The following is a 20,528-nucleotide window of genomic DNA, read 5'->3' as shown; positions in this document are numbered from 1 at the left end:
GATTGCCTTGATGTAGTGATCCTAAATATGAAAAAAGGCTCATTTTACCCCAGTCTCCCCTACCATAACACTGCTGATAGGAGGGTGTACCAAACAGCAGGACTGTGTAAAACAATAACCCGTCTAAACTCATGTTGACCCCCATCTGTTCCCTAAAAACATAGTCCAAGAGAGGGGAAAGATAGAGACAGAAAGAGACGCTGCAAGACACAGTTCAGTCACACTTTGTCATGGAAAAATAGTCATTTCCCCTCACTATCACCCCACCCCCATAAGGGCAGAGGTCCCTGAAAAGTAGTAGCACTGTACAAACCTACAAGCCTTGTGTCAGAGGCGTGATGACAGCGACTCGCTGTCAGCGAGTGAAAACCCCTCCCCCAAAAAACCTAGTCATCTCAGCATGTCACCTCAGCAGTGAGAGCAGAAAAATCTAAGGGGAGAAAGACACAGAGAAAGAGAGAGAGGAGAGAGAGCTCTGTATGAGATGAGAGACCTTTTCCACGTCTGTAAACTTCACTGGTGGATGCAAATTTGAGAGAAAACAAGAGAAGAGAAGAGAAGAGAAGAGAAGAGAAGAGAAGAGAAGAGAAGAGAAGAGAAGAGAAGAGAAGAGAAGAGAAGAGAAGAGAAGAGAAGAGAAGAGAAAAGAAGAGAAGAGAAGAGAAAAGAAGAGAAAAGAAGAGAAGAGAAGAGGTTATCTATATTTGGCTGTTTTGACTTTCATTATTCAGATCTGGGCAGTGTTTTCGTCTTTCCCATGGCGGGCAGGTGGAACCTCCTGTTACTGGGTAAGTCACATCTGTCATCCATTTGCACGGTAGCTGGGATGGAAAATCATCTGCTTTGAGAAAGTTGCTCTGTGCTTTGTGGAGGGAAACCAACTGGCCGCAGTAGTCTACAAAGTTTTCAGTATAGGAATTGATTTCTGTGTTTTGGACGGTACTTTTTTTCTGTGTGAGTTAAAATCTTGGGTGAAATTTGAAACAAACAAAAAAGATTAGTATCAAAGTAATACTATTATAAAGTATTAGACTGGTAAAAAACAATTTGCATTAAACATACTATACCAGTGTATATATGCATTTTAAAAAGACACATTTTCCTTACTTTTTTTAAACAGCATTCCTCTTAGGTTCAAATCTTATCGAAAGTCTTACTGGCTAAATTAAAACAATGATGAACTCAAACTGTCCCAGTTTTTTAATCACAGTCTTTCTGTAGCAGTTGAAGCCCAAGGCCCTGAGTGAGCCCAAATGAATTAGGAGGAAAGGAAGAATGATGCTGAACTCAGCAACTTTTCTTTAAACAACCCACTATCTAGGCTCCACTGCACATAGGATCTCTGCATACAATCTGATTACTTACCGCCAGATAGTGACCACAGTCACACACATCTGTCTTCAGAGGCAAAAACAACAAAGTAAAAACACCAAGAGCCACTCATTTCTCACTTCTCATTTCGCAAACCTCATGTCATAATCACAATTTTTACCAAGACTTTTTCTATGTTGAGGTGCATTTGGGTTATTTTGCCCCTGTATGAATAATAATTGTAATAATAATTACAATATAATAATGAAAATGGAGTACTCCCTTTAGTAAGTTTGACATGTAAAGGAGTTTCTAGCAAACATCCCAAAATGTCAACAAATATTACAAAAATATCCACATAGCCAGGGGATAAATAACACTATACTAATTGACAATAAATTAGCTGTCTCCTTTAAGGATTATGCTTAATTCATTTTATGAACTGTCACAAAAAATATGTATGTAGACTACTTCTCTTTGTTCACATATACAGTACATTACACCCATCTGGTGTCATTTAGGTCACTACAGAGTTTTGACTTTGCACAGCAGCAGAGGATGTAATGCTGTTTTGTGCTTGCACTGTGCCAGCTGATGTTTCCTCACACATCGGAAGCAGAGTTCTCCAGACACCCATGTACTGTTCAATTTGAATGACGGCGCAGTTGCTGTTGGAACAATTTGAGGAAATGAGCATTTACCTTTTTGTCTGAGGCGTTTTACAACTCAGTACATTTTCTGGTCTTATTTGTGTGGTCAAACTGCTCCTGTAATGTCCCTGTAGCTACATGAAATATTTCAGAAGGGTGAAAAAGGAGTAAGTGTCAGTTAAGCATGGTTTAGAAGATGTTGGATTAATGTCAGAAAGTGATGAGCTGTTGACTGACTGTTGCCTGCTTGCCTTTCAGCTCTGTACCTCTCCCTCGTCACGGTCCTGTCAATAGACTGTCCTGACGGATTTGGTGTTAGGAAGGGAAAATGCATTGGTATGAAAAACAACTCTTTTTACATATACAGTAAACCATGTATATAAATAAATAAATAAATATGTATATGTATGTATGTGTATATACATACATGTGTACGTATGTGTGTATATATATATGTGTGTGTGTATATATATATATATATATATATTTACACACACACATATATATACATATGTATTATATACATACATGTATATTGATAGCAAAATGATTTGTAAAGACTAGCTTTAGATTTGCCACACAAAGATTTATGTACATTAACTTCCACATTCTTCTTTCCCTCATTTTGATTTAAGATGTTGATGAATGTGACGGCTATCAAGATGGTGAAATTGGGCCATGTGGAAATAATACTATCTGTCTCAACACAAACGGCAGCTTCTACTGCCAGTGTGTTGATGGTTACATGTCAACAACACAGACTGTGAATTTCACCGCTGGAAAACCTGGGATATGTATAGGTAGCCTAAGTCCTCTAGTCTAGTCATATTGAATCATAATAAAATGGCATTTCGGAACGGTGACAACGTTACATGCATAGGTACATTAACTTCCACATTCTTCTTTCCCCCATTTTGATTTAAGATTTTGATGAATGTGCCGGCTATGAAGATGGTAAAATTGGGCCATGTGGAGAGAATGCAGTCTGTCACAACTCAATCGGCAGCTTCTACTGCCAGTGTGTTGATGGTTACATGTCAACAACACAGACTGGCAACACTAAAATGGCATTTCAGAACGGTGACAACGTTACATGCATAGGTAAGATTAAGCTCAACAGTCGCTTCCCCATAAGCAACAACTAGGTTTAGTGAGAAAACACTGATGACAGTATACTAGTTGTTTCCTGTCTCAGCTTCTCTTCATTATCTTCATCCTCCCAATGTAGATATTGATGAGTGTCAAGAGGAAAATGTTTGTGGGCAGAATGCAAAATGCATCAACACACTGGGCAGTTATTACTGTCTCTGCAATAACGGCTTTGGACTGAAATCCGGAAAACTCAACTTCACTGGGAGACAGGAGCAATGCGAAGGTTAGGACCATGATCCTGCAAAATATTTATTATTTAACAATTCTTCAAGTCATTTAATCTATTACTTACTCTTGTATTGATTTACTTGATAGCTAAGGAGGTTCATTTGATTCTATTAGCTTAATGTGTTTCTTGATTTTAAGTGAAATGATCTTGATGCTTGCATAAAACGTTTTGAGTGGTCAAAACTCCAGCAACACTTGAAGTACACGGAACAACATTATTGTTAGACCAGCACATTTCTGCTTGTTGCCTTCATCAGGGTCTATATACTACAAGTGTTGCTGGAGTTATGACCACTTTAGACTATTTTCCTCTCTCTGTGCCAGAAACCCCTATTCTGCTTATAAAACGTTTAAAAAACATTAGCCCTCTAAAGAAAGAAGGTTAACGTATCTCATCCCAATGATGTGACTTTTTCCAATATTGCTGGGGAAAAGTGGGTTGATCCTAAGTTATGATTATTAAGCCTGAGAAAGATGAATAGTAATGTTAATAATGTTATTAACGAAAAGTTTTCAAAAATTATAAATTAAATTCCTGGTTCAGAGCTGGTTGGCTAAAATGACTGGCCTGTGTTTTGGTTATGCCCAGCCCTTTTTATGTTTTTTTGTTGTTGTTTTTTGTTGTTATTCTATGAATTATCTTTAATAACGTACCAAGCACCATTTCCAATGCAAACGTTGTATTTGACCAGGATATTTATTGTTCCATTAGCAATGACCGAAACACACTCACTGATTTGTTTCCATTTTAGACATATGTATGATTGATAAGACAATCTGCGGAAATGGAACCTGTCACCGTGGAGCCAGCGGCCATTACTGTGCATGCCATGCAGGGTTCACTAACTATGGCAACAAGGAGTATCGTTGCACTGGTAAGCAGCAGCAACACAGCAGCACTAAAAAAAATTTCAACATCCATTATTCAGCCAGTGTTTGTTATATAATGGATACAAACAGAACATTTTCATGAGTACAGGTTTCCTCATGATGTGTATTTCAACATGCATATGGAATGACACAAACCTCCTGTTTCCCCAGAGTTAATCTGCGATACATTCAAAGAAATGGATGATGTGAAACTCCAGGTAACACCACACAAAAAATAATGTTATCACTATTTTACATTTCATATCAAAATGTCTATTACCTCCTCCTTGGGTTTCATTCTCCCTAAATCGTTCTCTCCTAGACATTTCACACTGCACGTGATCTTCTGACACAGTTGAACAACAGCTGTCAGGAGATTACAAAGAGTGAGAATTCAACATTGAACTTGGATGGAAACAAACTACTTGAGGTATTTCTGCAAAAAGATGTTGAAATGTAACATGAGTAAACAAAAAAAGCTCCCATTTCCCCTGAAACACCACTGAACAGGAAGTTATGCACCCTTCAAGCTTTGTCACATGGTGTTTAGATCTCTGTGCATAACCTTGTAGTGTTTATGCTGACCTGAGGTGATATGCAGTCTGAAAGTCTGCCTCTGTCTGACTCTGTCTCCTGTTTCTCCTTGTGCATGCTTATGTTGGTCCCTCTCCCCCTCCTCTCTTGTGGCTGTAGAGACTTTTGTCTGCAATCGACGAGCTCTTGTCTAGTGGAGCCTTCAACGATAACAAGAAAGTCTCCACCTTTTTTGACATAGTGGAAAATGCACTGAGACTGATCGGACCCTTAATTAAGCCCCCCAGGAAAATAAAACTCTCTGCTTACACAGGTTAAATAAAATCAGTTTTTTACAGTATTTGTTCATTTACAGAGAAAAAGATGTTTACATGCATTTTTTTTTGTTGCATAAGTCATAAGCGACCATGTCCGTTAAAAGGTGATCTTTGTTTCTGGGTTCAGATCTGGAGCTGTTGGTACATAATCTGCCATTCCCCAAGGGAGCTGTGTCTTTATCATCATCATCTAATCAAACCCGTGTGAGTATGCAGTGGGAGACAGTTGCAGGAGATCCCTCCCGTTACCCAGGTAATGATCATACCTAATTAACACATTTGTAACCACATTCAATAGATGAGATTCAAGTGTAATGAATGTCTACTTAATCCAGTCTTGTCCTATTGTTGATGTTATAGGCTTTGCAGCAGTGTCCTTGCTGAGCTATGCAAACCTGAATGACTCTGCAAATGGCTTTTTTCAAGGGGTCACACGAGAAAAAGGCATAAAGGGCTTTAAGATCAACTCCAAAATCATAACTGTCACTGTCAGTAACACAAACACCAGCCACCTAGAAGAGCCAGTCCAAATAACTTTCTACCATCTGAATCAGGTATTAAGTTTGACATTAAGGATTCTGCCATTTTAATCTATCGCTGCAGGAAAATATTACATTCATAATGGTCTGTTATGCATGTTATACAGGAAAGCCTGGCAACATGAAAATTAGACTCTCCTCTTCTTAACACCCAAGAACCACCTCGTAGTATTTAGTTCTAACAATTAATGGCACATTTGGCTTTGGGTGAGCTAACAACAAAATAACAAACAAAATCCAACCTACTCAAAACAAAAACACAAGTTTTTACCTAAGCTCTTAACTCAAATAAACAAGAGAGAAAGAGAAAGAGAGAGCAAGAGCTCCACAAGCTCACACAGAGGGTGTTAAAGCACATAATACACAATTACAATCACAATGTTATGTGTTGTTGGGTTCATAACATGGTTGTTATATTTTGTTTTACAGGCAGATAAAAATAACCACACCTGTGTTTTCTGGGATTCCTCGTTGGATGAAGGCTCATGGTCTGATAAAGGTTGCTATGTGAAGGAGTCCAACTTTGAATACACTGTGTGTTCCTGCCACCATCTGAGCAGCTTTGCCGTGCTTATGGATCTCTATGAGATTGAGGTTAAAAATCTGCTACATATCACAGCAAACCAAGAGTCTGATAAATCAGAAGTTAAAGTGCAGTTCATTACATTGTATTATAATATAACCCCTCCCCCCCTTCTTTCTCCTCTGTTTCTCTCTCCCAACAGAACAAGTCTGAGTTGCAGCTGATCACCTGGGTGGGTCTGTCCCTTTCACTAGTTTGCCTGTTCATTTGCATCCTGACGTTCTCACTCATCCGCTCCATCCAGAGCCCAAGAACCACCATCCACCTGCACCTCTGCATCACCCTCTTCATTGCCAACCTCATCTTCCTTGCTGGCATCTCTCAGACACAGAACAAGGTACATTCAAGCACAGTGGCAACTCCTATTTCGGTAACGACTTGTGCATTAAAACACCTGCAGTCCAGTTGACAGCAGTAAAAGTTTCTGACACCTCCAAACGCAGCAGAGGAATAGACACAAAATATCGACACAACTACTGAATGATTCATGTGTGTACTGAAGATTTACAAACAATAATTCAGCAAGTTTCTCCCTCTTTTTTCCCCACTACTGTCATCCGGATCACCCTGACATCTCCTTCCCTTCTGCTATAGGTTGGCTGTGCAGTGGTAGCAGGGCTGCTACACTTCTTTTGCCTGGCAGCATTTTGCTGGATGTGTCTGGAGGGCATACAACTCTTCAGGATGGTAGTCCTGGTATTTAACACCAACTTCAAAACCCTCTACATGATGGCAGGTGGCTATGGAGTCCCAGCTGTTATTGTCGCTATCTCTGCTTTGTCCAATGCCAAAGGATATGGCACTGAGAAACAGTAAGTTCCCCTCACTGATGATGAGCTTGTTTTATTTTAAATGAATGCCTCATTCACTAGTTACAGTGGTTTGATATAATCAGCTCAATAAACTCTCAATATGAATTGCAGTTGCTGGTTAGACCTGAAATTAATTTGGACTTTTTTTGGCCCTGTCTGTGTCATCATTGTTGTAAGTAATAAAATAATTCTTGAGTTGAATCATATACATAAAACTGACTTCAGCACAAAAAAACAAAAAAAACAAAACAGGTCTTTTTTCCCTTTCAGGTAAACATTGTCTTCTTTCTCATCACTGTGTGGAAGTTGGAACAGAAGTTCTCAAGTTTAAATCCTGATCTGCAAAGCCTGCAGAAAATAAAGTGAGTCTAACCCTAACCCAACAATCAGCCACCTGTATATTGTATGTAATATACATCTTTGTTGCCTCCTGCAGGGCGTTCATCATTACTGCAGTGGCTCAGCTCTGTGTGCTGGGCATCATGTGGATCTTTGGTTGTTTCCAGTTTGAGGAGGGCACCATAGTCATGTCTTACTTTTTCACCATCTTTGGCAGTTTTCAGGGGGTTCTGCTCTTCGTCATGCACTGTCTGTTTTCTAAACAGGTTAGTCACACTCCTTAAGACAGTACAAACGCTGCAGCTTTCCCTACATGTGAAATTCATTGTGTATTCTGATTTCAGGTGAGGGATGAGTATGGAAGCATCCTGTCCAGATTATGTACACCTCAAAAGAAGAGATATTCAGATGTCAGTTACTCCAGCAAAGCTCCGGTAAGAACCACATACTTCAACCAAAGTCTGATTCAGGAGGAAACAATATTTTTCTTAAACCGTATTCATCAGTAATTTACCTGAAATTTTTGCCACATTCACTAATTTCATCAGAATTCAACATGCCAATACGCCTAGTTCATTATACAAAATTTCAGCTACCACAACTTCACATGAACTATATACTGTCTACAGAGCACAATAGCAAAGTCAGAAAATTGGAAGACTTGGAGAAAGATTTTATTCACACACTGTTAAATAAGATGCCCTCATTGCTTATCATCACCAGTGAAATTAAATCTAACATTCAGTATGCATGCGATCAGCCTTGTTTAACATTTGATCTGTACTTGTTAAAGAGTCATTGGAAGTTTAATTTCCAAAATCAAGCATCATTCTTTCTGATGTCGAAGTATAATTTACGGTGTGAAATGAAGCATGTTGTATCTCTAATGAAAGAGCACTGAAATTGTCTATCTTGACTGATTGGCTTGTCTCTCACTTCTGTCGTCCTCAGGCATCCAAGAGCTCCCAGGACACAGGGGAGTCTCATATCTGAGGAGCTAAACGGCGACTTGTAGGCAAAGTCTGCCATTTCAGGCATACAGTGAACTGCTGTCCTCCCGTTAGCAGTCAATGCACCAATTAGCTTTTCTGTAAAATGCTATAAACATTGTCATTCTTTACTGTGCCTATATAAGCTAAAGCTACTGAAATGAAACTGTTGCTCATTACAATTTCAAAAGCATGAAGGGTTTCATTTAAAACAAGAAAATCAGATGTGAAATTTGACAGCATAATACAGATTTGTATGTCATTATTATTATGCAAAGCTTGTAAGATGACCTATAACGTAACATAAGTTTCATTCCAACATTTATTTTATTGAAGTATTTATGTCATTTTGGAGAAAGAAATCTCCAAATGTTTTTTTTTTTCATTTGTTGAAAAACATTGAACCAACTTTGGACAAAAATATGAAAATCATAAATGATATGATGAGGACCTGTTTTATCAGGTAAATCTAATATTGCTTGTTGTGTCATTCAGGTACTTTTCCAATCAGCAAAGACAATCTGAAAGATGAGATTTCTGAGGCAAGCACTTTTTTCTGTATAACCTTTCACCATGTCCTAACAGTATCTGAATATTACCAACAAAAAGGGGGGCAGTTATCAATCAATCAATCAATGGCTTTATTTGTCACTGTACCGAAATACAACGAAATTACAGCAATCATCCCGTCCGTACATAATACAACATACAATACATATATTAAGACAGACATAACCCGATGACTGAGCTTTTTTTTAAAGAGACAGAGATGGATTTTAAATGCATATCTGTGTATATATTGCTATGCAATTCAATATATGTTAATAAGTTACTGCATTTCTGCTCAATTTATGGTACTGCAACATTTGAAATGTATATAGAGGGGTTTTTATTTACGTACTGTAAGTTCAGATCATAAATGTCTCAAAACTGGACTTTTTATCCATTGAAGTATTGTTATAAGCACTGATAAGCACATGTGTGAGTTTTCCCAAGGAGGTCTGTTTTTTTACAGTTAAAAATTTTTTTTTGTCTTTGGTGTGAATTATTCTGCACAGAGGGGTTTTGTGTTTTCCAAGTTGTTATTTTTTTACTTTATTGCTTGAAATTTGAACATAATAAATATTCTGATGTACCTCATGTTTAAAGGCTCCTTGAAAAGATCCTCCCACCACTCGCCATGAAATATATTTAATATAGGTGATAAATTGTTGTGGGCAGCTTAAGAAAACAGGTTTTTTTTTAAGTTCTTCAGATTTTAAATGTGCTACATTTAGCAGAAAATGTGGGCTGTGATAAGATAACGTTAAAAAAATAAAAGTCACTGCCAAACCCACACAATGATTTTGTTTTCTTTTTCACCTCGACAGTACATGTCTGACACTTTTTCATAACTCTTTACTTAGTGCTGGGACACTGAATCTAGCTGGGTGACTTACAAGATGAAACAGTTATACGTTCAGAGGAAATGGAGAATGATTTCCTCGTCTTTCCTGTTTATGTGAGATCACAAACAAGCAAACAAGCCTTAAGAACCCTTCGAAAACACGTTTTACTTAATATCAGTGCAAATGAAAGGGAGTATTCCCTCTTTAAACATTTACAAACCTTGGTAGAGCATTGCATCTTTTTATTCACTCACACCTCCTGGGATTTTTTTTAACACAGAAGAGTTTGTGATATGTAACATTTTCTAAAATATCTGTCAGAGAGATGTGAGGGAGCAAAAAATACCGGAAGCCCTTGAAGCATGTAATCATAATCATGCTCTTCCAGCCTGCCTTGATATCAGCCTCCATGCGTTTGTTTACGTGAGAGATAATTGGGGTGATAATTGTCATCGTCCCAGCTGAAAAAAAGACTAAAATCTCTTTTTATTTTGAGGGAATTATCCTCAAGAGTTTAAGAAAGTAAATTATGAAACATTAGCAATAGCTGACTTTGAATTTGATCTGAAAGTGATGGGTGAGATCGCCTCTAATCCAGCAGCAATCAGCAGAGAGGATGAATAGATGGAAAGGGCTCATCTAGAGAGGGAAAGAGGAGGGAAAATAGCTGCCAAGCCTCTGAAGAGAGAGAAAGGCTGACCAGGGAGAGAGAGAGAAACGGTCACAGAGGCAGGGGGAAAAGACAAGGAGGAGAAGGAGAGCAGAAATGAATGTGGACAGTAGATAAGTGAAATCAGGCAGCTCCGCAGACAAGAGACACATTTAGCAGGTGGGTGAGACTTGTTCCTCTCTCGTTTATCCGCAGCCGTCCAAAACAATCCAGTGTTCACTCTGAATCATCTGAAGGTAAGTTTAATTCATTATTCACAACTATGTTCATCTTCTTTTGCTTTTTAGATGACATATATAGCACATTCATCTCTGGTGGCAAATTAGTCCAAATAAACCTGAAATGTATGCACAAAAAAAAGAAAAAAGCTTACATGCTTAAGGAGGTTAGTCTCTCAGACAGCTTGGATCCTTCATTGAATTCATCTATTTAATCTTTATGAATAAGAGGTTTGTTAGAGAGAGATGTGAAGAGATAAACATCCAGATTACTGAGGTATTTGAAACATGTATAGTGTAGGGGGAGCACAAACATGAGACTAGTTGTTGAGAGTTGTTGGGAAATGTTTCATTTGGTCTTAGTACACAGTACTAAAAGAAGAATTAAACAACTAGTAACAGCCTTGATGTCTATGACGTCTAAAAAGATATGGTATACAGTGTTATGGTTTACATGACAGCTTTCTTTTTGTGAATGATCACATTGTTCCCAGATTCTCTTTAATACGGCAGTTTCTTTGTAATTTCCTCATACTTCACAACCAAGGATTTTACTAAGTCTGGAGAAGGATACTCCAAATATTAAGCCTTGTTATCAACATTTGTAGCATCAGAGTTGTAATGGTGGTTGTGCCAGAAAAGGACAGTGATTTTAAGTTACCATGTATTCCATCGCTCCCTCTTTTCCACCCGACAACAACACAAACTGAATCACACTCTTGCCATTATGACAGTTCAGCCAAAATACTTGCAGAATTGCATTAATGAGTGTATGTTAATGTAAAAGGAATGCGAGGAGTTGTGGAGCAAGGATGGTGAGCTCCCAGGCAAGGTGACATATATTTCTGATCTGAAGAGTAGAAAGAAATGTGTTGAAGAGAAGAACATTTTGTAACCTACATGTCCACATCACAATGAAAGTACTGATTGTTATAAGTTTCCTCCTCAGGGCGTCCATTTGTCTAATATGCTAAACCTGGCCAGGACCTTTTTCATTCATGTTCAAAACAATCCAAGACAAATATATCCATTAAAAATAACCATGTCGAAAATTAATTTTTTGTAAAAATGCATCCTTTTTATATTCCAGGCAAGCACTTCTGCTGCTTTTTTATTTATTTATTTGATTGCGTGATAGGTAGAGACGAAAAACACAGGAAAATGGCTCTGGCAGGGTCTCACCCACTCCTCTTCATTACTGCCTAGGCAAAAGAAGCTCTCCTAATTAAAATCCAAGTCCCAAGCGTCATTGGCAAACCATTTCTTGTAATCAGTCTTCAAGCTGCAGTGAAGCATGAATCATAGCATTCACTGGTACATGATTTTGCATTTAAGACTCCTTTCTTGTCTCCCTGTCTATGAATTACCTGAGACCTTTTAGATAGCAGAGCAGGATGATATATAAAGACGTTAGCTAAAAAAAAAAAAAAAACTCTCAGTGGTTTTGGACTAACGCACCAAGACTAATAATTAACCCAGAGCATATGTGCTGATAATAGAAAATACTTAAAATATTTTCACTTTGCCTGTAATTCTCTGTAGATGACACTGAAGATGAGGATACCGTCTTTACTCATGACTTCATTGTCTTCTTCCTCAACGCCGTCCATCCTCCACCAGAACCTGACGATCAACTCCTCTGAACTACCCGGTCCCTGGCTGAGCACCACCACAGGGCCAGGTGTAAGATATTTAGGGTTAGGCATGTCCTGTTTCACTATGATATTTGGCACCATCTCCAACCTCACCGCTCTGGGAATATTGGCCAAATCTCGTGCCCGATTCCGCCGCCAATCCAAAGCATCATTTCTACTCCTAACAGTGGCTTTGCTGTTAGCTGACCTTGTAGGTCATGTGATCCCTGGTGCCTTTGCCTTGTATCTGCACATGAATCACAGAAATGAAATGCAGATTGTGAAACCCGCCACGGCATTCTGCCAGATCTTTGGGGCAAGTATGGTGTTTTTTGGCTTGTCCCCCTTGCTGTTGGGTTGTGCCATGGCGATAGAGCGATGCATGGCCATCACCCAGCCCTTTTTCCACACTGCAATGATCACAGTGTCTCATGTGCGAGGAGTTGTGCTATTTCTGTCCTCTCTTGCACTAATACTGGCAGCTCTACCCTTTTGTGCTATAGGAACATACACTACCCAGTATCCTGGCACATGGTGTTTCTTGCGTATCCATGGTCCATGGTCTACAGCCGACACCTTTCTGGCTTTGACTTTCTCATGTCTGGGCCTAACTGCACTCACTCTTTCCCTCCTCTGCAACATCGTGAGTGGGCTGACATTGCTGCGGGCCAGAATAAAGTCCCAGAATGTTAATACAAATTCAGCAGCTCGCTGCACCCATCGATCTTCATCAGCATCATCTTCCTCCTTGTTTTTTTCACTGGATGTGGAGATGATGGCGCAATTGGCGGTAATTACTGTGGTTTCCTGTGTTTGCTGGAGTCCCTTCCTTGTAAGTACTCACTCTTTCACAACCTTCTCAGATTTGCAGAATTTGTTTTTTTGAAAAATGTTTGCCTTCATTGATCAAATACTGTAATACAACATTTCATATGTGTCTCTCCTCTATTAATAGATCCGCATTCTTCTGATGCAGTTAAACAAAAGCCCCGGTGAGCCAGACAAGGCCATTCTTGTGGGTTTACGTTTGGCCTCCTGGAATCAGATCCTCGACCCATGGGTTTACATCTTACTGAGGAGAACAGCACTTTATAGGGTTTGCTTTGCTGTCAACAGACAGAGATTCACATAGCTCCTGTGCATTGTGCCTGCACAGGACCAGTCTGCAGTGACCATGTTGGAATTTTCTCTTGTGGACTTCAATCATTTATTTATTTGATGTGTTTTGTTGAAACATGTAAGAATAAGCTTGTTATTTGCAAACAGGGGGTTGGTGAGGGTCACATTCAGCAAGCCAAAAGACTACAAGGCAGCAGTGTGAAACAGGGATGGAGACAGACTTTCACAGCATTTATTTAGTAGTCTGCACCGGTGCTACTATCAATAGCAGCCACCAGCAAATCTATTGGTTGGGGAACTGGGAGGGCTTAATATCATCCAATCAAAAAAGAGAAAAGGCTTGACAAGCATCTAGTTTAGTCAATGACTGAGCTCCAGGAGAGGACTCACACCCGGGTAGGCGGTGCTTCTTTGGCAATGACTCTATGCTCTATATTCAATATGGAGTACTGAAAATAGCCTGGTCCACTCTGCATTTTCATTGCGCTCATTTAATATTTCGGTTAGTTTTTTTAAGTCTCCCCTGTAAACACCAGCACACAGGAGTCGCTCACGTATGTTTGACACATTTTCTTTCAAACACTGAGTGTCCGCTATTCAACAACAACCGCACCGACGAGCTGTGAACTGCAAAACTACTGTAACTATTGCAACAAAAAAACTAGTGGTTTCCTCATAAATAGTAACGCCGTGTTGTGTATCCTCTCAACGCCCTCAACATCCGGACAAGGATTTGAATACTGGATAGTTTCCACGAAAGTAACGAGATAACAAGCGGTGAGGACCGGGGCGGGGTTATCGGGTGAAAGGTGACATCGCTTCAGTCTATTGACTCGTAGGTAAGTTGTGAATAGCTAAAGCATGCGTGCGAATTTTACGCTGTAACGTTTATGTGACCTTGAGTGACATCTGTTTAATGTGAGCTGGTTGATTTGTGATATTAGTGATACCCAGCAGTGGTGAAAGTAATTAGATCTTTTAATTTAAAGTATCAATACAGAAATGTTGAAATACTACATAACAAGTAAAAGTACTGCAAGTATTAACAACAAAATGTAGTTTAAGTTGCGGTAAAAGTAGTTGTTTGGTCCCTCCGACTGATAAATTATCATTAGATTATTAATCCTGAAGCATCAGTGTATGAGCAGCATGTTACAGTTGTAGCTGTTGCAGGTGGAGCTGGTTTTACCCATAGTTTGCTGATTTAGTCTAGTGGTTCCAAACATAGGGGTCAGACCCCTACAAAGGGTCCCCAGATGCATCTTATGGGTCATGAGATGATTAGTGAGAGAGGAAAGATGAAAAAACAAAATTCTGAGACATATGTGTTTTCAGTGTTTGGATTTTTTTTCCTCTTATCTTTGATTTTTTGTGAAATATTGGATCATTTGAGCATTTATTGAAATTAAACCATGCAAGAAATTTAGAGGAGAAAATCACTAACTCAAAGACATCTGAAATGTGACCCCGACTACACATTGGTTTAATTTTTAACAATGTCTGACGTGTATTTCAAAAGCTTGTTATATTGTCTGTCAAATATGTGTAGTGGGGCGGAAAGTGCAATATTTATCTCAGAAATTTAGTGGACTGGAAGTTTCACATAGCATCAAATGATTAACTTATTGTTCAAGGCTTTTATAACATTGTTTTAAATGTCACTATAAAAACTAAAAAACAAGTGTCTTGTATTTACTGATGTGTACCAGCCTATATTGCAGTAATTCGGCCTCCTGAGCGAAACCCTTAGAAGCTTTAGCTCCTGCCCATTCTGTCCTAAAAGCACATCTCTCTCCATTTCCTCCATGACAGGAATGCACAATGTGGCAAGTGTCTCAGCCTCTCTTGGATCGATGGGACTCCTGCGTCTCTTCGGAGTGTCCTGGTCCTGGAGTCTGGCAGCAGGCCTCGGGGTGTATCTGGGCACAAGAACCTGGAAATACTTCTACATCGCAGCACGCACTGCCAAGAGAGACCTCAAGTGAGTAAAATATGTCCAATGAAAGTTTTGTTCATGCTTGTCAGTATTCATGTTTACTCATCCTACTAATGTATCCTCTTTTACCTTCTGTGACCTTCACCAGTGGCCTCTATGTGCTGCTGAGAGTAAAGATGGCTTTATGGCGTTATGTGCGCAACGGAAGCAACATTCCTTCCATCTTTGCCCAGACTGTAAAACTCCACCCAAACAAAGTAGCCCTGATCTATGAAGCAACAGGGGAAACATGGACCTTCACCCAGTTGGATGAGCTGTCTAACGCTGTCGCCCATTGGGCAAGAGGTCAAGGATGGGTCTCCGGGGACGTTGTGGCCCTCTTCATGGAAAGCAGGCCCTCACAAGTGGCGCTTTGGTTGGGCTTGGCCAAAGTTGGGGTGGAAGCTGCACTCATCAATTTCAACCTCCGCCATGATTCCCTCCTGCACTGTATCGGGGCGTCAGGGTCCCGGGCTATTGTGTTTGGAGCTGAGCTTGCTGATGGTAAGAAAGTGCTAAACCGAGTAGGAAAAGCTGATGCAGATATTAAAGGACGGGTTCACAACTTTTAAAGTCTGCCCTAAAAACTATAATTATGCTCCCAACTTAATATTGAAATAGTTTTTCTTGACATAATCATTCCTCCTGTTGATACTGGCCATTAGAAGACCCCCACATGTATGTAAGCTAATATTCCACAAGCCTCCCACAGCAAAACATGTATTTAAGTTTATCTGAAGCTAATATGATGCTTCAGCTGTCTAAATGTGTCAAGTCAAGTAGATACCTTTCAATGCTAGTTTTTTTTAATGCCAGAGTCCCTCTTTTTGTTACTATACTCAACAGGAAGGGAATTTTATGCTAAAAAAAAAAAAGATTAAATGCAGATATTCACTCTGACTAATTCAGACCTCCTGAAGCCTAAACTTTTAAATGCATTTTTCATATGGACACTCAAGTGGCATACTTGAAAAAGTGTGAACCTGTCCTTCTATAGTCATTTTTGATTGCATTGTGGTTGCAAACAAAAGTGACATCATGTTAGGTGGTCAACCTTATGTCATGGTGTCACAAGTTCAATATTGTGTGTGTGTGTGTGTGTGTGTGTGTGTGTGTGTGTGTGTGTGTGTGTGTGTGTGTGTGTGTGTGTGTGTGTGTGTGTGTGTGTGTGTGTGTGTGTGTGTGTGTGTGTGTGTGTGTGTGACATTAAGTGTGATCATGGCTCTGTGTGTCATGTGGTCAGGACATGCTGTTGGCGATCACATTGCCAGTAGAATTCTTTCTGTGCCATCTCTTTGTGAAGTTTATATTAGCTCCTCTTTGTTTGTCTGTGACGGCACCAACACTTCACTCCTCTTCTCTTCACTGTCCTTGTGGCCTCTGTAATGCCCTGCGTGTGTCTTACTTTACTTTTATCTATTGAATGTTTTCATTAACTTATCGACATAAGTTTTTGTCTGACAACACTGTTTTGTCTGATGATGTGAGTGGCTCACAGTATTAATATTTTTGTGCAAAGTGCAGCCCTTGAACTGACCTGATTGCTGTCCTCTGTTCTTGTTCTTCTTACTGAATTTCAGCAATGTCTGAAGTAACTTCCTCCAGCAGCCAGTCCATGGTAAGGTTTTGTACAGGAGAGCTTAGTGCAGAACGTCTGGCATGTCTGGGTGCTCAACCTCTGGATCCAATTTTAGCCTCTGAATCTAAACATCCCCCCTCAGCTTGTGTCCCCCCCAAAGGCATGAACGGTGAGTAACTTATCTCCCACTAAAATCTGCCTCCATTTCAGTTTCAGGCTATCTGTATGTTAATGAGGAGTTTGGTTTAAAATAACCCTCTTCAGACTACTTTAAGTTTTGTGTTGTTTGCTCTATTATGAATTCCCAAAGTGTGTGTCTCACAGTAATTCATTTTCCTCACTCTGCTGTTTAGTTTATGAACTGAAATTGCTTCCCAGTAATTATGTAACTCGAGTCTAATGAGTTGCTTGTGCAGAACTGGATGAGAGCACACTATATTATCAGTTCTGTCTTTTTATGGATTCATGGGTGGTATTAAAGCAGTGACTGAAATGCTGTGAAGACACCTGCACGTATCTTTAAAATTGTAGCATGCAATTTTAATGATGTTTTGTATTCTCATCTGCAGACCGTCTATTTTATATTTACACCTCTGGCACCACAGGACTTCCTAAGGCTGCCATTGTGGTACACAGTCGGTATGTTTTCTTCAACTACTTACAAAAAAGCATCACATTACAGTTGCTGCACATTTTGTGATAGAGGTATGATTATTTTCCGTGTTCTCACAACAGCTACTACAGAATTGCCGCTTTTGGTTATTATGCCTTTCGCATGCGCTCTGATGATGTCATTTATGACTGTCTCCCTCTCTATCACTCAGCGGGTATGTGATACAAGCCTCCACCTCATGATGAATTCACTTTTCACCGCCAAGTTTACATATTTGAAGTGTGAGCTTTCTCCTCTTGCCAGGTAATATCATGGGAGTTGGTCAGTGTCTGATCCATGGCCTCACTGTTGTAGTGAAGAGGAAATTCTCTGCCAGCCGCTTCTGGGAAGACTGCATTAAGTACAACTGCACTGTAAGAGTTTATGCTTGGAAAATATTGAGAATTGGCATACTTAAAAAATCAATAACTATAAAAGATCAATTTTGAACTGCTACAATAGCAACACTGCTTTCCCCTCTCTTCTTGTAGGTGGTGCAGTATATCGGGGAAATCTGCCGCTACTTGCTGTCTCAGCCAGTGCGGCCATCAGAAAAGGGCCACAAAGTTCGGCTGGCAGTAGGAAATGGCTTGCGCCCCAGTGTTTGGGAGGCTTTCACAGAACGCTTTAGGGTGGCGCAGATTGGGGAGTTCTACGGAGCGACTGAGTGCAATTGTAGCATCGCCAACATGGATGGCAAGGTCAGCAATAACAGTGACCAGAGTTACTTGTGTCATCATTGATAAAATGTGATTTGGATGAGAGTTAAACTAATTCTTCTGTCCTGCCAGGTGGGAGCCTGTGGATTCAACAGTCGTATTCTCCCTAACGTGTACCCCATCCGTCTGGTGAGGGTGGACGAGGACAGCATGGAGCTGGTTCGGGACAGCCGGGGCCTCTGTGTGCCTTGTCGCCCTGGTAACTAATGCTGCAATAATTACTTACCATTGTATAGTATATAGGACAGTACTAATTAGACTGATCTATGTCTTTCAGGAGAGCCAGGGCTTCTGGTGGGTCGCATCAACCAGCAGGACCCATTACGGCGCTTTGATGGGTATGCAAATCAGGACGCTACAAGGAAGAAGATAGCTCATAATGTCTTCAAGAAAAATGATTCTGCATATTTATCAGGTTACCAGGCTTTTTTCATTCATCAAAATACATGATATACTACATCTTGATTCTCAACACAGCTGCTCATTTAAAAATAAACCAGTCATGTAAAATGTTCAAGATGTTAATTAGTTATTATACGTGCCACTCTTGGCTGAAGAACTTTTTTGAAACAAGGTTAACAATTATTTTTCTTTCCATATATGTCAACCCAAGGTGACGTCCTCGTGATGGATGACCTGGGCTACATGTACTTTCGGGATCGCGGCGGGGACACGTTCCGCTGGCGAGGAGAAAATGTTTCCACTACAGAGGTAGAGGGCATTCTAAGCAGTCTCCTGGGTCAGACTGATGTGGCTGTCTACGGTGTGGCAGTGCCAGGTGAACTTTGTATACTTAATATTTTATGCATCACATCGGGAGTTGTCATTTGCCTTTATTGCATATTGCTTTTGACTTTCCTCACCCGTTTCTACACTATGTGACAAACATTATTACGTATCATACTTAGGTGTGGAGGGGAAGGCTGGCATGGCTGCCATCGCAGACACTGCAGGGAGTTTTGACAGCAATGGTTTCCTGCAGATGGTTCAAGGAGCTCTTCCTTCCTATGCTCGCCCAGTGTTCCTGCGAATCTCCCCGCATGTAGACACCACAGGTTAACAACCTGAATATCCTTTCTGAGTTCATAAGAATATCAACCATCACTTATAATTTCATATCAATTCATATTTTTTTCTGTGTATCTCCACATTTCTCCACAGGTACATTTAAAATCCAGAAAACCAGGCTGCAGAGGGAGGGATACGACCCACGTCTCACAACTGACCAAATCTACTTTTTAAACAGTAGAGCTGCAAGTTATGAGGCTGTAGATGAGGAGCTATACAATGCTATAGAGGAGGGAAGAATGTCTCTATGACATGCAGGGCCTAGCAGGGCAGTCTTGGTGCCTCAGTGAAACAGTTACTGTAGAGAGAAAAGATAATATGTCCATGTTGGTGTTGGTGTCAGTCTTGCTGCACCTCCCAACTGGATTTTTAACCGTTCAGGGAATAGTTGAGAGGACTACTTACATAGGCAGTACTGTTACAGATTATGTTTTTAACACTGTTTGAGTAACACACCAGGACATTATTTGAGGGCATTCGTTCCCTTTTATAACTCCATTATTAAACAAACACTTCCAAAAGCCTTTGAGCATCACCGCACATATAGTGGGCAGCCCCCACAAACCCATTTGAAATAGGATACGTGTTACAATACTGTAGTTAGGATGGCAACGGGTGGTGTGAAGTCAGACTTTTTTTACGGGGTATTTATGCCCATTTATGAAATATCCTGCAAGATTAATTCTGTGCAGGTTTAAGCAATACTTGAGGGTGAAGCAGTGGAGTTACTACTGTGTTTTAGGACAAGATGTCAACATGCAGTACATGTGGCTACTAGATAAAACACTAACCTTAGTCTTTTTTAATGCAATTGAACCAACTAATCCTACTTGTTTGAACCTATGAACACTGGCACAGGCTTGCAAGTAAACAAAAGTTGTTACTGTATGTGCCTTACATGAAAGTTCAGATCTATGTTTTTGTTTTTATGATGATTATTTAATTTTTTTGGAAAGGAGCTCAACAGAATGTGAAAATCACAACAGTGATTTTTTTGTCATGCAAAGCGAAGTCACACATAGTGACTTGTCATTTTTAACATTCTTATCAGTATAGTAATATATATATATATATAGGTATTAGATTTAATTTACATTTTCAGATCTCCCAGACAACATCTGTTTTATTGTAACTCAAATTAAATATTTTAAAACATGGCTGTTGCTTCATGACATTTTTTTT

The 20,528-nt window shown here is 39.8% G+C and overlaps 3 protein-coding genes across 3 annotated transcripts; all 3 read left to right on the top strand.

Annotated features, from left to right (window-relative positions):
* The first annotated feature begins 502 nt into the window (after nt 1-502).
* LOC134000266 (adhesion G protein-coupled receptor E5-like) lies at nt 503-9,654 on the top strand. Its single transcript, XM_062439626.1, has 20 exons — nt 503-644; nt 698-788; nt 2,220-2,297; nt 2,597-2,761; nt 2,886-3,062; nt 3,190-3,336; nt 4,094-4,216; nt 4,383-4,429; nt 4,534-4,641; nt 4,905-5,058; nt 5,190-5,315; nt 5,423-5,616; nt 6,031-6,195; nt 6,327-6,521; nt 6,779-6,996; nt 7,108-7,168; nt 7,267-7,358; nt 7,433-7,601; nt 7,680-7,769; nt 8,287-9,654. The coding sequence occupies exons 2-20, from the start codon at nt 758-760 to the stop codon at nt 8,326-8,328; spliced, it is 2,382 nt and encodes a 793-aa protein (XP_062295610.1). The 5' UTR covers nt 503-644; nt 698-757; the 3' UTR covers nt 8,329-9,654.
* Nucleotides 9,655-12,142: 2,488 nt separating this feature from the next.
* Nucleotides 12,143-13,366, top strand: ptger1c (prostaglandin E receptor 1c (subtype EP1)). Its single transcript, XM_062439274.1, has 2 exons — nt 12,143-13,066; nt 13,190-13,366. The coding sequence occupies exons 1-2, from the start codon at nt 12,143-12,145 to the stop codon at nt 13,364-13,366; spliced, it is 1,101 nt and encodes a 366-aa protein (XP_062295258.1).
* A 442-nt stretch (nt 13,367-13,808) lies between these two features.
* Nucleotides 13,809-20,503, top strand: slc27a1a (solute carrier family 27 member 1a). The gene is made up of 13 exons (XM_062439628.1): nt 13,809-14,192; nt 15,166-15,334; nt 15,438-15,832; nt 16,909-17,076; nt 17,477-17,546; nt 17,643-17,734; nt 17,824-17,933; nt 18,051-18,260; nt 18,351-18,477; nt 18,556-18,693; nt 18,892-19,056; nt 19,187-19,333; nt 19,440-20,503. Exons 2-13 carry the CDS (start codon nt 15,168-15,170, stop codon nt 19,595-19,597), a joined length of 1,947 nt encoding a protein of 648 aa, XP_062295612.1. The 5' UTR covers nt 13,809-14,192; nt 15,166-15,167; the 3' UTR covers nt 19,598-20,503.
* The last annotated feature ends 25 nt before the right edge of the window (nt 20,504-20,528 follow it).

This window comes from Scomber scombrus, chromosome 18, assembly GCF_963691925.1.
Source record: "Scomber scombrus chromosome 18, fScoSco1.1, whole genome shotgun sequence".
NCBI classification, from domain to species: domain Eukaryota; kingdom Metazoa; phylum Chordata; class Actinopteri; order Scombriformes; family Scombridae; genus Scomber; species Scomber scombrus.
This window is presented reverse-complemented; position numbering and strand designations above follow the sequence as displayed.